Source organism: Mytilus californianus, unplaced genomic scaffold (assembly GCF_021869535.1).
Source record: "Mytilus californianus isolate M0D057914Y unplaced genomic scaffold, xbMytCali1.0.p SCAF_13, whole genome shotgun sequence".
Lineage (NCBI taxonomy): Eukaryota > Metazoa > Mollusca > Bivalvia > Mytilida > Mytilidae > Mytilus > Mytilus californianus.
In genome coordinates this window covers 37,364,373-37,378,824 of record NW_026262615.1, presented here as the reverse complement: position 1 = coordinate 37,378,824, position 14,452 = coordinate 37,364,373, and the positions used below count along the sequence as shown (strand labels likewise).

Genomic DNA, 14,452 nt, shown 5'->3' with positions numbered 1-14,452 from the left:
CATATAATACAAAAAAAAAAAAAAAAAAAATCATGATGGTCGTCTTTTATTATTATTGATGCGCAAAGATCAGAAACACAGTTTGGCAGTATTTGGCCACAGCTTTATTACAAACTACACAATTATAAATCCATATAACTAGATAAACAGTTAAGATATATATATATATATATAGCAGATAGATAATTAGATAGATAGATAAATGAACGTAGTCGCCTTTCATATTGGCACACTACAAAAAGATAACTAGATAACTAACTAGATAACTAAATATTTACAATAAATGAAGCATCCAATAAAATAAAATGAATCCTGGGATACAGAGATTCATAATTTTTTGTGTGGTGGGTCCTGGGATACAGAGACCCCCAATATCAAATGTTTTGGATGCTAAATGAAATATGCGACAAAATGACGCATAGTTAAAGTAAACGCAGCGAAATGTGCCCATAACTTAATACAGTACTAAATGTTCATATAAGCGGGCGTATGCAAGCAACGGATGAAATGTACAGACTACTCAATTTATATATATCTAAAACACATAGTCTTGAAACAGAACACGCACATTACGTTGAGATGGTACAGCTGTACCAGCAAACTACGGACTACAGACAAGTTTACAGTAGACACTAAACTGATACGCTCCATATACAGTGACTGCTTAGTTGACGTCTCACACCTTTAATTGTAGCAGGAACATTCTGAAAAAATATATCAAGACACAGCAAAAATTTGTCCATATATAATATGCAATGTTGAAACAAATAGTGGTGGGTGGGTGGGTTTTTGAAATCACCAAAATATATCCGTCTGCTTCCGTCGAATGTAGATATTGAAAAGATTGCATGCGCAGTCATACTGCGCGTGATCAATCAGATAAGTGATAACCCACATTAGACAAAAAGTAGAACGGCCAATGACATACATAGCTTACACTAATAACCGAATTTATGCTGAATCATAAATTCTATTATTATTGATGCGCAAAGATCAGAAACACAGTTTGGCAGTATTTGGCCACAGCTTTATTACAAACTACACAATTATAAATCCATATAACTAGATAAACAGTTAAGATATATATATATATATATAGCAGATAGATAATTAGATAGATAGATAAATGAACGTAGTCGCCTTTCATATTGGCACACTACAAAAAGATAACTAGATAACTAACTAGATAACTAAATATTTACAATAAATGAAGCATCCAATAAAATAAAATGAATCCTGGGATACAGAGATTCATAATTTTTTGTGTGGTGGGTCCTGGGATACAGAGACCCCCAATATCAAATGTTTTGGATGCTAAATGAAATATGCGACAAAATGACGCATAGTTAAAGTAAACGCAGCGAAATGTGCCAAATTGACCAAGGCAGTCATAAATGACTGACGGGTCAACCGCCATTCAAAGCGGATAGAGCTGCGTAAAAGCTGTGTGCCAAATACAATAATCATATAGATATATGAGCCATAAATATTTAATAAAAACTGAATTCAAATGAATATCATACAATTTCATGATTTACATTCGGGAAAAGTATGTGGCGAGTAGACAAGGAAGGCCTCTAAAGCGCCCTGAATTGTGTTTAGAAAAATGTAATTACCAATATCAGTCAAATGTACACCATCTTGACATATAAATGTAGAATTAGGAGATATATCGGGGTATCGTATGTAATGTCCCCCTTGGCGAATGATATAACTTGCTAGCGAGCTGTTTATTCTCTGCCTGGATCTATCCATTGCTTCAGTATCAGCGGAGTAACGCCAAGTGAGTCTTGGCAAAATTTGTGACCATACCAATGTGCTATTCAGTAAAAGTTCTGAAACTTTCTTCAAATAATGTTTTAGTCTATTACGTAACACTCCTGTCTTAATTTCTCCTAAATCATTTCCCCCTATGTGTAATACTAGATAAGTTGGGGGTTCCTCATATCTAAGCATCAGCTTGATCCTATTTAGTAGATCATTAAGCCTCATTCCGCTTTTACCCAACCACCACAGCCGAACACCATTTTGATCTAGTCCAAGATTAATGCCACCTGGTCTTGTTCTAGCTTGAACAAATGCATTTTTTACCAAGGAGGAACCAACAATCCAAATTGTAATTGGTGAACCTGCAATTCTTAAATAGCGGTTAGTCCCACTAAAGTGATTGCAAGTTCATTACACAAAATTATAAATAAATCTAACAGTTATAGACATTGTTGTATTCGAATATATGAACGAAATGAATCAGACTTCCACCTACCCATGGCCTGAATTTCAGAATCAGATAAGCCATTCATGGCAGCGCTTGTGGCAGCACCTATCCTGAATGAATGAGAACTATATTTTGCTTGACTTAAACCCAAAATATTCAGTGACTTTTTTAGGACTCCCGAAAATTGGTATCTAGTGATAGGGGTTCCATCAAAATGACAAAACAGTTGACCAGCGACATTTGGTCTAATTTTTAAGTAATTACGTAAAGCGAAAACTGCACAAACATCACCAGGCCTATCATCAATAACAATTGTAGTTCCTGTACAGCACTGGTCAGTCTTAGATGAACGTAAGCGGATTTCAATACTGGATAGATTTATCTTAATGTCTTTATAATCAAGTGCATGGGATTGGGTTGAGGTGTGTTTTTGGTGTTTTTGGTCAGCGGTTAGTTCGCCAACTCTAAGGAAACCAAAAAAGGCCAAGGAAAACGAAGCTTGGAAGAGTTTAGTTTCAAAATCATTATGACAAACAGCAGGTAGAACGTTATATATTTTTGACAATAAATCACGCGTTATGGGTAACCTAGCATCCTTTGGTCGACGCTGTGAACGCTTCATTCCTTCGAGTAGCTTTCTGACAACAAAAGCATTAAAGCAGTCAGTATAATTGTTAATCTTACTGAAAAAACTCAACCCAGAGATATACGATTTGACAGTTGAGGCCGCAGTTCCAGTGAATGACATATAGGCAATATAGTTAGTTATGTGATGTAATGGAATAGGCCATAGATCTTCGAATTGGAATAAGGCCCTAAAATCTTTAAATGACCGTAAAGCTTGTTGGTAAACCTTTGCCGTATTAGGTGCGACTGCTGATACAATTAGTCGGTCAATTTCAGTTTGGAGATCAGGTCTATGAACTCCCGAGGGACTATTTCCGGTGTATCCTCCGCCAATGGTGCTAACCTTCTGAACTTGTCTAACTGAAAGCGAGAGAGAGCGTCAGCTATATTATTTTTGGCACCTACAATATGTTTTGCCTTGAACTGAATGTTGTAATGCATTGTACGCAACACGAATGGTCGAATTATTGACATTACCCGTTTTGATTTTGATGTTCTCTTGTTTAGTATATCAACCAACGCGATGTTGTCTGTACGAAACAAAATCTTACTATTTTTCAAAAGAGGAGCCCATATACAGAGTGCTAGAAGTATAGGAACGAGTTCCAAAAATGTTATGTCTTGTAAAATGTTTAATCCTACCCACGAATCTGGCCATTTGAACTGTACCCATTTTCCGTTAAAGTAAGATCCACAACCAAGTTCAGCATTGCCTGCACTATCAGTAAATAGTTGCAAAATATCATTATCTGTCCAATTCAGACCAATAATATAAGAATCTCCATTAAAAGATTTTAAGAATTCTAACCATACCATGACGTCCTCTCGAATTTCAGAGGTAATTCGAACTGAGAAAAATGGTTTCTTGACCCTAAATGATGCAATAACATCATAAAATCTCCGTAAAAATGCTCTAGAGGATGGCACAGCACGTGAACAAAAAGCTAATAACCCAACTAGCGACTCGAAATCCTTAAATTTAATCTTCCGCTTTATTGTCATTGGTTGAAGTTGAGAACGTAATTTAATAAGCTTTGCCACTGGAATACGAACGACCATGTCAACTGTGTCTATTTCTAAGCCAAGAAAAGTTAATCTTGTAGTAGGATGTATTGTTTTGTCCTCGGCTATAGGCACGCCTAACTCATTACAAAGTTCAGTAAATGTGTTCATTAAAACCAAGCAGTCATCCGAATTTGCAGAACCGCCGAATATGAAATCATCTAAATAATGCTTAACTGAATGCTTACCAGCAGATGAAACAACCAACCAATGCAGGAATGTAGAGAATTTTTCAAACAAGGCGCAAGCAATAGAACAACCGAATGGAAGGGATTTGTCCACATAAAAATTACCATCAAAATATATTCCAAGTAAATCGAAATCACCTGGAGAAATAGGCAAAAGACGAAAAGCGGACTTTATGTCCTGAACCCCAAGTCTGGCCCCCTTGCCGAGAGATGACACCATGTCGATTACTTCATCAAAGGATGTGTACTTTACAGATGTTTCATTGGGATTGACAAAGTCATTGACACTACAACCGTTTGGAAAAGACAAGTGCATTATAAGCCTAAAACTCCCATCAGATTTATTGACCAATCCAATTGGTGAAGTGCGCAAGGTTGATATAGGCATTATTTTAAAAGGACCACACATTCTACCTAAAGCAATTTCTTTATTTAATTTCGAATGCGTTTCTGTCTTAAGCAGTTCAGCTGATTTGAGATTTTTTGAAATAAAAGGAGTTCGAGGACCGGAATATTGAAGACTAAAACCATTCATAAAACCATCCAATAACAATAAGGAAGTGTTTGAGTCTGGGTAATATTTTAAGTATTTTTCTAAACAATCAACCTTAATAGGTGTTCTGCCTAATTCCCATAAAGCGTCCATTTGGTCTTTGAGGTTGATAATTTGGTCTTGGGGAACGAAAATTAGACCTTGGTCTAGTGAATCTTGGACCACTGAATCTAGGTTCAGTCCTAGTTTGACTGGACACTTGCCCATGTAACTGGTTTTGCTTAACACAACTTATAATTGGATGATGCAGACCACAACGCAAGCAAGAATGATTGTAGATACAATAATGCTTGTTACATATGCCGTCGAAATTAAAACTGTAACATCTTAGTGTAGTAGCCGTTTGGTTTGTGTAAAAAGCACGATTGTTTGAGGCATGATTTGTGGCTTGGCCCTCCGGTTGAACCGATGCGGACTGCATATACCACATCCAGTATTCCGAATCTAATTTACCCCACGACCCACTTGGGTCTCGAGCTTTTTTCAAGCGGTACTGCTCATCATAGTATTTCCAACCGATACCTCCATGACGTCTGGCACCTTTTCGAATAGAAGTCATGTACTTTACAAGTTCTTGGAATTTATGGGGATGCACAGAACAATATATACTCATAAAAATTAGAAAGGCATCGGACCAAGTTTCGATGTTTGTGATCTTTGTTTGGGGCAAAACTGGATTTATGACAAGTTGCCCTTGCTCATAAGTGACTTTTTGCTTGTCATTATCAATGACTGAGTTATGCAATAAAAGAGCCAAATCGACATACTCGCCCCTTTGAATTTTTTGTCTTAAATTCTGACTGACATGTAATGTTATGTCATCGTCAAGGCTAGGCGAGTAGGTAGGTGTTTGCATGAACATTAGATGATCTTCACTAATTGCATTACCTGGTCGATTTGTAAAAACTGATGTAGAGTCCACAACTGCTACTCCTCCTGAAGTTGAGGGATGGTTAGGGACTGGATCTGTTACTATTGGAAGCTGTGTTTCCTCTTGTCGGGTAGTAGTTTCTAATGTTGTTGTTTTTGTAGCTGCTTTGCGCTTTTTCCTTGACCCTCTTGTGTTCATCTTATCTAAAACTATAAGAATATAATTGAACAAACAAACAATATTACTTTATACTATAAGTAAAGTATTTATTACAAAGCGACCTCAAAAAGTTCATTGACGCCTATAACCAAGTACGTTAACCTTTCAATGTCATAAATAAAATATTTGGTTTACTATACACAAATGTCGGTCAGCATATACAATAACAAAAAACCTAATCTAGGTTACACGTGCCAGGAGGCTGATTAAACAACCTGTGCCGAATGATAAGCTACTAAAAATAGAGCACACGAGGTTATAACGTAAGCATACACAGGGCTAATTACCAGAATATTAAACGTTAATTAAATCGCAACTATTATGATAATGAAAACCTCTTATAATGAAACATGTAATAAACACAGACAGATTACAATCGTCGTATTAAATATACTATCTATAACGATGTTTCGTAATATTAACTTATTAAGTGGTGATACAAACATGAAGGAAACAATAAAATAAATAAATAAATAAATAAATAAATAAATAAACAAAATTATTATAATAAATGAACGTAACAAAATAATAATCAGATGTATGTCGAGCATGCATAACGATTAATTAACAAGAAGCTGTGACCGCCGGAGTGAAATTTTTTGCAGATCGGTGTCAAGGGCTGATATCTCGTTGATGAAATACCATAAACACTTATAGATTTCTATGTAACTTACATAAAGAAACTTCAAGTATCCCAGTTATCATTAATACAAGACGCCGATCGCTACCTCCGGATAAGACAAAATATACAAACATGTAAAATAAGCAATAAATTGAAATTTAATTGGCTCTGAAACATTTATATTTAAATAAAACATCCCGCGATTCATACGGGAGACTAATTCTAAATATACCACCTGAGTTCCGGTATTGGAAAAGAAGTAGAAAAACCTAAACAATCTGAATCCTGAATTTTTTGAAATCACCAAAATATATCCGTCTGCTTCCGTCGAATGTAGATATTGAAAAGATTGCATGCGCAGTCATACTGCGCGTGATCAATCAGATAAGTGATAACCCACATTAGACAAAAAGTAGAACGGCCAATGACATACATAGCTTACACTAATAACCGAATTTATGCTGAATCATAAATTCTATTATGCTAACTCAATCATATATGATTAGGCTGGGGCTGTGTGCTTCCTTGCATCATCTGAAAATATACAAAAATGTAATGAGAAAGTTATGATAGAGAAGCCTTCGAGAAATAGAATATCTAAAATAAATTTGTTTTACAATTCTATAAAGATCTGAAGCAGGTTTACAATGTTCAACAGATTTCATTAACAAGAGTGTGTTCGTCACGCCAAAGATAGATCAAACAGAGTTATAAAAAAACAATATTACATAAGTTCAACATTCACCATCACAAATTAAGTGACTTTTACGATCTATCTGGGTCTCACCTCACTGACAACACGTTTCACAGCCTCAGATCTTAAGATAATGGAATCGTCATTCGATTTGAAAATATGTTTCCTATTAGCAATTGTAGATATTGTTTTTCCCAATTCTTAGCTTCAGTACTCATGAGGACGGAAAATTTAGAAACGCATTCCGGAAGCACCAAATTAATAAAATGTAATTTCCGTCTTTTATAAGTCACCGTATCGTTATAAATGACATTTATTTCTGAATGTTAAAAGACAATAACAACCTGTTTTTTTTAAATTCAAATTCACATAGTTATACAAGGATTGTAAAATGTGTCTGTTTTTAAATGACTTGGGCCAACATACGACACTTTCTAAAATACCGCTGTCAATTAAAATAACAATATTCATTTTTTTCAGGAGGATCAGGTATATTCAAGCCAAGACGAAAACCATCTTAGGGATTCATATGAATTCAAAAACAATTCTAGCCAAGGACGTATAACGGATAGGCGTTTCTTATTGTGCCTTTTACCTACAACTTACACATAAATTATTGAGGCAGATATATACACTATATACATGTAAGTGTAAGATTATTTATGGATCCATCCATTAACAAATTAATCGGAAATCTCGATATTTGAAATGCACTAATTCCACAGTACTGGATTATGCACGAGAAGTTGAGTCAGATTAGGAAAGATATGGAGATACACAGAAAGGTTTACTATGTATATTGAATATAATTTTTTATATACAGGTACGTCTTTATTTTGAAACAATCAAAAGAAGCAAGGGAAATTACTAGCACAAAGGCGACTGCAAAATCTCTGTATAACGAATGTCCATATCTGATTATCTTATATGAATTAAGGTTTATTCATATTGCATCTCATTCCGTATCCGAACGAAGCAACAAACATACATAAAAAAAATAATAAAAAAATCAAACAAACACAACATGCACAAACAAGGCAGAAAAATACACAAAGTATCTTTTACAATCCCGTACCCTCTTCCCGAATGTGACCTACCGAATTAGACTTATTACTAGGTTTGAAATAACATGAGCAACACGACGGGTGCAACATGTGGAGCATGATCTGCTTACCCTTCCGGAGCACCTAAGATCATCCCTTATGTTTTGGTGGGGTTCGTGTTGCTCAGTCTTTAGTTTTCTATGTTGTGTTTTATGTACTATTATTTGTATATTGGTCTTTTTCTGTTTTAGCAATGGCGTTGTTTGTTTATTTTCGACATATGAGTTTGAAAGTCACTCTGATATCTTTCGCCCCTCTTTTTAAGAATACTCGTAGTTTCTAAATCTTTTTGAAAACACATTCGTCTGATGAAAAATGAGCATTGAAATCAACATAAGAAATCAGTGAAAAAAATATTGCTATTCCCAAGGAAATCGATTTAAACATGTTAAATGTGAGGGAAGGATAAAGTGAAAAACAAAATATAATAAATAATAACATAAGAAACAGTGTCGCGCTCATACTTATTGCCTATGTTGGGTTATTGCAAAAATTTTGATCAAGACCCTTATTTGATATATATTTTTAATTAGACTTATTATCGGGTTAGTGATAACATGAGCAACACGACTAAAGCATGCTTACCCTTCCGGACCACCTGAGATCACTCCAAATTTTTGGTGGGGTTCGTGTTGCTCAGTCTTTAGTTTTCTATGTTGTGTTTTGTGTACTATTGTTTGTCTATTGGTCTATTGTTTTTTTTTCATTTTTAGCCATAGCGTTGTCTGTTTATTTTCGACATATGAGTTTGAATGTCCCTCTGGTATCTTTCGCCCCTCTTTTTGTAAAAGTATAAATCTTTTTGGACATTTATTCTATGTTTCGAGTTTCACAATGTTATATGACCTCAATCTCAAGGTAAAATAATTTCAACCAAAACTGTAACCATATACCGGACGATCACACGAACGAACAAACGGACAAAAACAAATGAAAAATGGAAAACGTTGTGGAACATGTAGATTGAACATACATAAAAAATCATCAATATTTTGTACGCTTTGCTTACCTTCAATCCAGGCAAATACAATCTTTCTACAGTTACTACTCAGTTTCAACAGATAATGTCGAACATGCTCATCTTTGAACAGAAAGTAAATATTTACTAAAACAGTAGAACTCTAATATAAATTCTACCTTACAATAAACGATCATGGACTGGGTAACTTCAATAACATGATAAGCCACCAACAGGAATAGGAATAAGACGTATTGATCAGTTTTCTATAGTGTCTCTTAAAATATATCAAACATATACATTGATTTCTCTAATTCTTCATCAATTTATCCCTTTCTGCACCCATTGTATAAAAAAAAAATTAATCAACGTGTGGTTCGTTTGATCTCAGTTCTTCATTGCTTAAAATTCGATTATGACGTTGAATTTTCTTGCTTTCCTCTGAATTTCCTATTGTGACGTCATGAAAAAAGGCTACCATGCCTGATGACGTCACATAGAAAGAACACATCTTTTTGCAGATCATTCGAAAAGAAGGAATAAATTTGCCTGCGTATTGTTTGAAAATCATTAGAGAAACAGATTCCACCACCAAATCTCGTGTAATACGATATTTATACACTCTCGACAGTTAAATTTTAAATATTTAAAACGCTCTGCAAGCCTCGCGTTTTAAATTTGAAAATTTAACTGTCTCGAGTGGATAAATATCGTATCACACTCGATGCAGTGGTAGAATCTATATATATAGCTCTTACTCGTCTTTATACGGAACAGGTTGTGATAGCATTAAAAAACAACATAAAATTACAAAATATATTTAAAGTACAGGCAGTTGCGATATTTCTTTCTTAAGACTGACTCTGCATTATTATCTGCTAAATGTAAAAAAAAAAACACAATTGATGTACAAGCTTCTTTTGTGACAAAAAGGAAAGAAAAATATTTCACTTATAACTAAAAATCTTATACAAATTGGAGGTTAAGGTAGCTATAAAACCAAGTGTATCCCTCCATATTCTGTTTATTTACTTTCGTATCGTTAGTTTATATAGTCGAACGTTTGAAATTGTCAGGTCATTCGGACTTCCCCTTTTTTAAATTTACCTATGAGTTTGTTTTTTTTGTTAATACTCTTTTATATACGGATAAGAAATCAAATTTAAAACAGCTGTGCCAATCGTTTCGTTGATTATATAGTCGTTTGATTTTATCATGTTTTACGGACTTCCCCCTCTTCATATATACCTTGGACTTCGATATTTTTGTAAACCCTTTTTATATACACGGATAAGAAATCAAATTTAAAACAGCCTTCAAAATATTGAAGTAGGGTTACCCGATTAGTTTACATATTTAACTAATTAAGTTGATGTTTGCAATACAGATAACCTAATTTTTCAACTATATATTTAGAAAAACAAAGCGGAAATGTATTTATGTATAAAAGTTTGAGAAATACAACGAAACCAACATTTACTTACAATCTGAAACCGAAAGTTCACCTGAAAGATAGAAATAATGAAAAAAATATTGACTTAAAATGTTGTTGTAGTTTTAGCTTTATATGATTATGAAAATATATACGTTAATCAAAATGTAAACTTTTTAATAATGACAAGCAAATTAAAGAAAAAAAAATTGGTTTTTTGTTCTTTGGTTTACCAGAATGATATTTTTCTTGATAACGCCACTGTTATTTAGTATCGGATTGTACCTTACTGTATTTTATAGTTAAATCTGAACTGAATCCTACAGAAAACATATACAAACCTGTCCATGTATATAGAACATACATGTAGTCTTAGCTCGTCTTTTCAGTCTCCGGTGGAACCATTACCTCAGTATTCAGTACTTCGGTATTATTATGATTTATAACAAATCTTTCTAAAATTGTCCGTAAACAAATTTTGAAATAATAAAAAACTAAGGTTTCAACTCCCTCATGGAATGTTGACCTTAGATGGATTTGGCTATTTTCTAGGTCTTTTGTGGTCATATAGCTCTTTAACTGTCTCTATTCTTATACATCATTGGCATTTACATATTCGGCTTTAAGCGTTCCTGGTGAAGGTAAATCCAGAAAAGCGTTCCGGAGGCATGTAATTTGTAACGTATTGTTTTCATTTTTTTTATATATGGATAAAGGTTGCATTAAAACTTTATGTTCATGTTGGCTGAAACAATAGTGTCTTCATTTTTTTCGTTCAAAATAGGAAAATGTTGCTCACCATGTGCCCTTTCTCTATCCACATTCGTCTCAGTAAAAGCATGGAAACCAAGGGCAACCTCTAAGTACAATCTCTGGACATCTAAAAAGCAGACAAAATACTACGTACAATAAATGCCGATCTTACAGTATCTTTCATCTCGACTTCTTTATTTCGTATAAAGATATAATGTTTATTCATGTTAAATTATAATATATGTTTTAACTTACCTGATGCAGCTTCTTAAGTTGACATTTATATATTTCAATGGTAAATAATCTGTAGAAATTTTAATATTGTTGACTTTTGACTGAACAAGAATTTTGAGTAAATATATTAAAACGGCAAAATATTTTTAGTAAGTTTATAATTGTAAAATACATTCGTTATTTATCACTCATGCTATTATATTTGTATATGTAAACTCTATAAGCTGTATTGCTTTGGAATAAAAGACAAGTATTATTATAATAGTAATTGGCCCATGAGAGAATTAACATGACCGTCTTTTACATTTGTTTTATCATGTACATCAATGTGCCATTATTTTACCATTAGTTTGTATGAATTAGATAAAGACTAACACTTACATGTCTTACCTGAGAAATGATTATGTCTTTCCCATTCATGTAATAAGCTTATAACATCTAAAATAAAATTTGCCTTTTGATAATTTAACCAGTCTTATAACATTAATGTACACAGATGTATTCACAGAACAGACAACTGACGTCAATATCTTCACATATATATATTTGAGACACTGGGTTAGTTGTCATAATATGTTAAGTACTGGTATTGAATACATGAATAGTTCTGTTTTTTATGCAGTTGAACTTCTATATAGAAAGAAAGACGCTTCTTTCAATAAAGATCAAGGCTTACAGCTGCGTAAGTCGTCTGCAATTGAGACATAGATGTTTTATATTCCAGCAAAGAAAACAAAGCATAAAACAAAATAATATTAAAACAAACAAATAAAGATAAGAAAAAGTAATAGTGATTAGATACAAAAACAAATAAACAAAACTAAAATTAGCAGAAACAATCAAATCATTGCAAAACAAACAATATTGTTGTACTGCCTTCGTTAGTCAAATATCAAAGCAATATTACATAGTTTGATACTAGAAAGAAAACAAAATATAAAGGAATGGTCAATTACATTTGTCGCTCTTTATTTAATAAGAGTTCTTAGATATAAAAAGATGTGGTATGAGTGCCAATGAGACAACTCTCCATCCAAGTCAAAACTTATAAAAATAAACCATTATAAGTCAAAATACGGTCTTCAACACGGAGACTTGGCTCACACCAAAAAGCAAGCTATAAAGGGCCCCAAAAGTTATTAGCGTAAAACCATTCAAACGGGAAAACCAACGGTCTACTGAACATCAGATTCCTGACTTAGGACAGGTACAAACAATTGCAGCGGGTTTAAACGTTTTAATGGTACCAAACCCTCATCCTTATCTGAAACAATAGTGTAACATCACAACATAGAAAGACACACTATAAAATATCAATTGAAATGGCTTAACTCAATCAAAAGACATATAAACACCAGTGAACATACACTGAACAAATAAATTTGATCTATGATACAATGTAAATACAAAATACATAAACTAAGGCAAGAATAATTAAAGTAACATGTTATACTGCTCTGAAATGTTAAACAATTTTTTTTTCAGTTTACTTACGATGGGCATCTCGATTGTGCGTGCAGTGTTCTCCTAGAAATATAACAAGCCGAAATGATATAAGTGTACTAGATATTGCTAATGAAAATATGTTTATGAAAGTTAATAGGCACATGAGCATGAATATATGTAAACATATAGAGTGCCTCAATCAGCAAATCATAAAACATCGCTTTGGTACTGTTTTACGTTATCTTCACATTAGAAGAGTGATCTTTGCCATAATTAGCCGTTTGTATCGGAAGAATGACAACTCTTATTTTTTATAGTATAAGCGGTTTCTAATTTCACTCCGTAAGTATCATGCATTTCATAAGTCGCTTCTCAATCAGTGTGCATTCAGGAAAATCGTTTTTGTTTGTTTCTTTTAGAGATGCAAATCTTAATTTTGTGTAGTTTACTTGTTTTTTTTTCTCTTGTTGACCGAAAAAGAATACGCATGAAGAAGTTACGAGACTCGCTTCCAAATGCATGCTCAGTCAACACCTTTCAAATTCCTATAAAAGAGTCAAAAGATATTAAAGGGACATTTAAACTTATAAGTCGATAATAAAATCACAACGCCATGCATAAAATAAAAAAGATTAAAAGACAAACAACAGTAAAGAAGACACAGCATAGAAAATTAAAGACTGATCAACTCGAACCCCACCAAAAAACCGAGGGTTATCTTAAGTGATCCAGAAGGGCAAGCATATCCTGCTCCATATGTGGCAATGTACAATAAGCATGATAAAGAAGGATCATCTAAATCAGTTTTAATGCTAAACTAAATTATCGAGTTAAATATTACTTCTTGTTTGTTTTTGTGTAAAATATACATATGTAGTAGAAGTATTATGGACTGATTTTTCATGTCAATAATTGGGAAATAAAACATTCCTTTTAATCGCCACCGGGTTATTCTTAAGTCAAAAGATGAATCTTTATAAAACTTTAAAGCTTTTTGAAACAGTATGTATTGTGTTTCTTCTGTTATATAACATACCAGTTTCTGTCATTGTGACACTAGTTGTAGGACTTTTCGTGTGATGCTCCGCAAGATCTGTTGATAACATATATATGTATATGTATATACATTTATTTTACACAGAAATAACATAAACGGTACAAATTTTACTGCACCACCAGTGTATTTTGGCAATAACTGTCTATTGTGTGATGCACGAGGCCAAATATTTAAAAATCAAAACCTAATTACTGTGGATTCATTATTATTCGTTGGATACCAATTTTCGTGGATTTCGTGGTTATAGGTTGACCACGAAATTAAATGCTCAACGAATGGCAAATTTACTATAGGCTTGTATGCAGACATTGTCAAAAACCACGAAATTAGATATCCACGAACATGTAAGTTTTCCTTAATCCACGAAAATTGGTACCCACGAAAATAAATGAATCCACAGTATCAAAATTGTTCTTTA

At 33.4% G+C, this 14,452-nt stretch overlaps 2 protein-coding genes and 1 long non-coding RNA gene across 5 annotated transcripts; all 3 read right to left on the bottom strand.

Annotated features, from left to right (window-relative positions):
• Positions 1–498: 498 nt before the first annotated feature.
• LOC127723929 (uncharacterized) lies at positions 499–3,221 on the bottom strand (the record flags this gene model as incomplete). The annotated part of the gene is made up of 1 exon (XM_052230646.1): positions 499–3,221. A coding segment is annotated over one exon (1,014 nt), but the record flags the coding sequence as incomplete, so codon positions are not given.
• On the bottom strand, positions 3,219–6,834 carry LOC127723599 (uncharacterized). 3 transcript variants are annotated; one of them, XM_052230291.1, is made up of 2 exons: positions 6,590–6,834; positions 3,219–5,725 (listed from the first exon to the last, which is right to left on the bottom strand). In XM_052230291.1, exon 2 carries the CDS (start codon positions 5,712–5,714, stop codon positions 4,701–4,703), a length of 1,014 nt encoding a protein of 337 aa, XP_052086251.1. In that variant the 5' UTR covers positions 5,715–5,725; positions 6,590–6,834; the 3' UTR covers positions 3,219–4,700. The 3 variants fall into 3 exon arrangements, with proteins under 3 accessions (XP_052086251.1, XP_052086252.1, XP_052086250.1); XM_052230292.1 differs by having other exon boundaries at positions 6,593–6,834; XM_052230290.1 differs by having other exon boundaries at positions 6,662–6,834.
• Positions 6,835–6,836: 2 nt separating this feature from the next.
• On the bottom strand, positions 6,837–12,030 carry LOC127723604 (uncharacterized). Its single transcript, XR_007992146.1, has 5 exons — positions 11,922–12,030; positions 11,344–11,424; positions 10,597–10,617; positions 9,164–9,235; positions 6,837–6,891 (listed from the first exon to the last, which is right to left on the bottom strand). It is a non-coding gene; the product is annotated as an uncharacterized LOC127723604 (long non-coding RNA).
• Between the last annotated feature and the right edge of the window lie 2,422 nt (positions 12,031–14,452).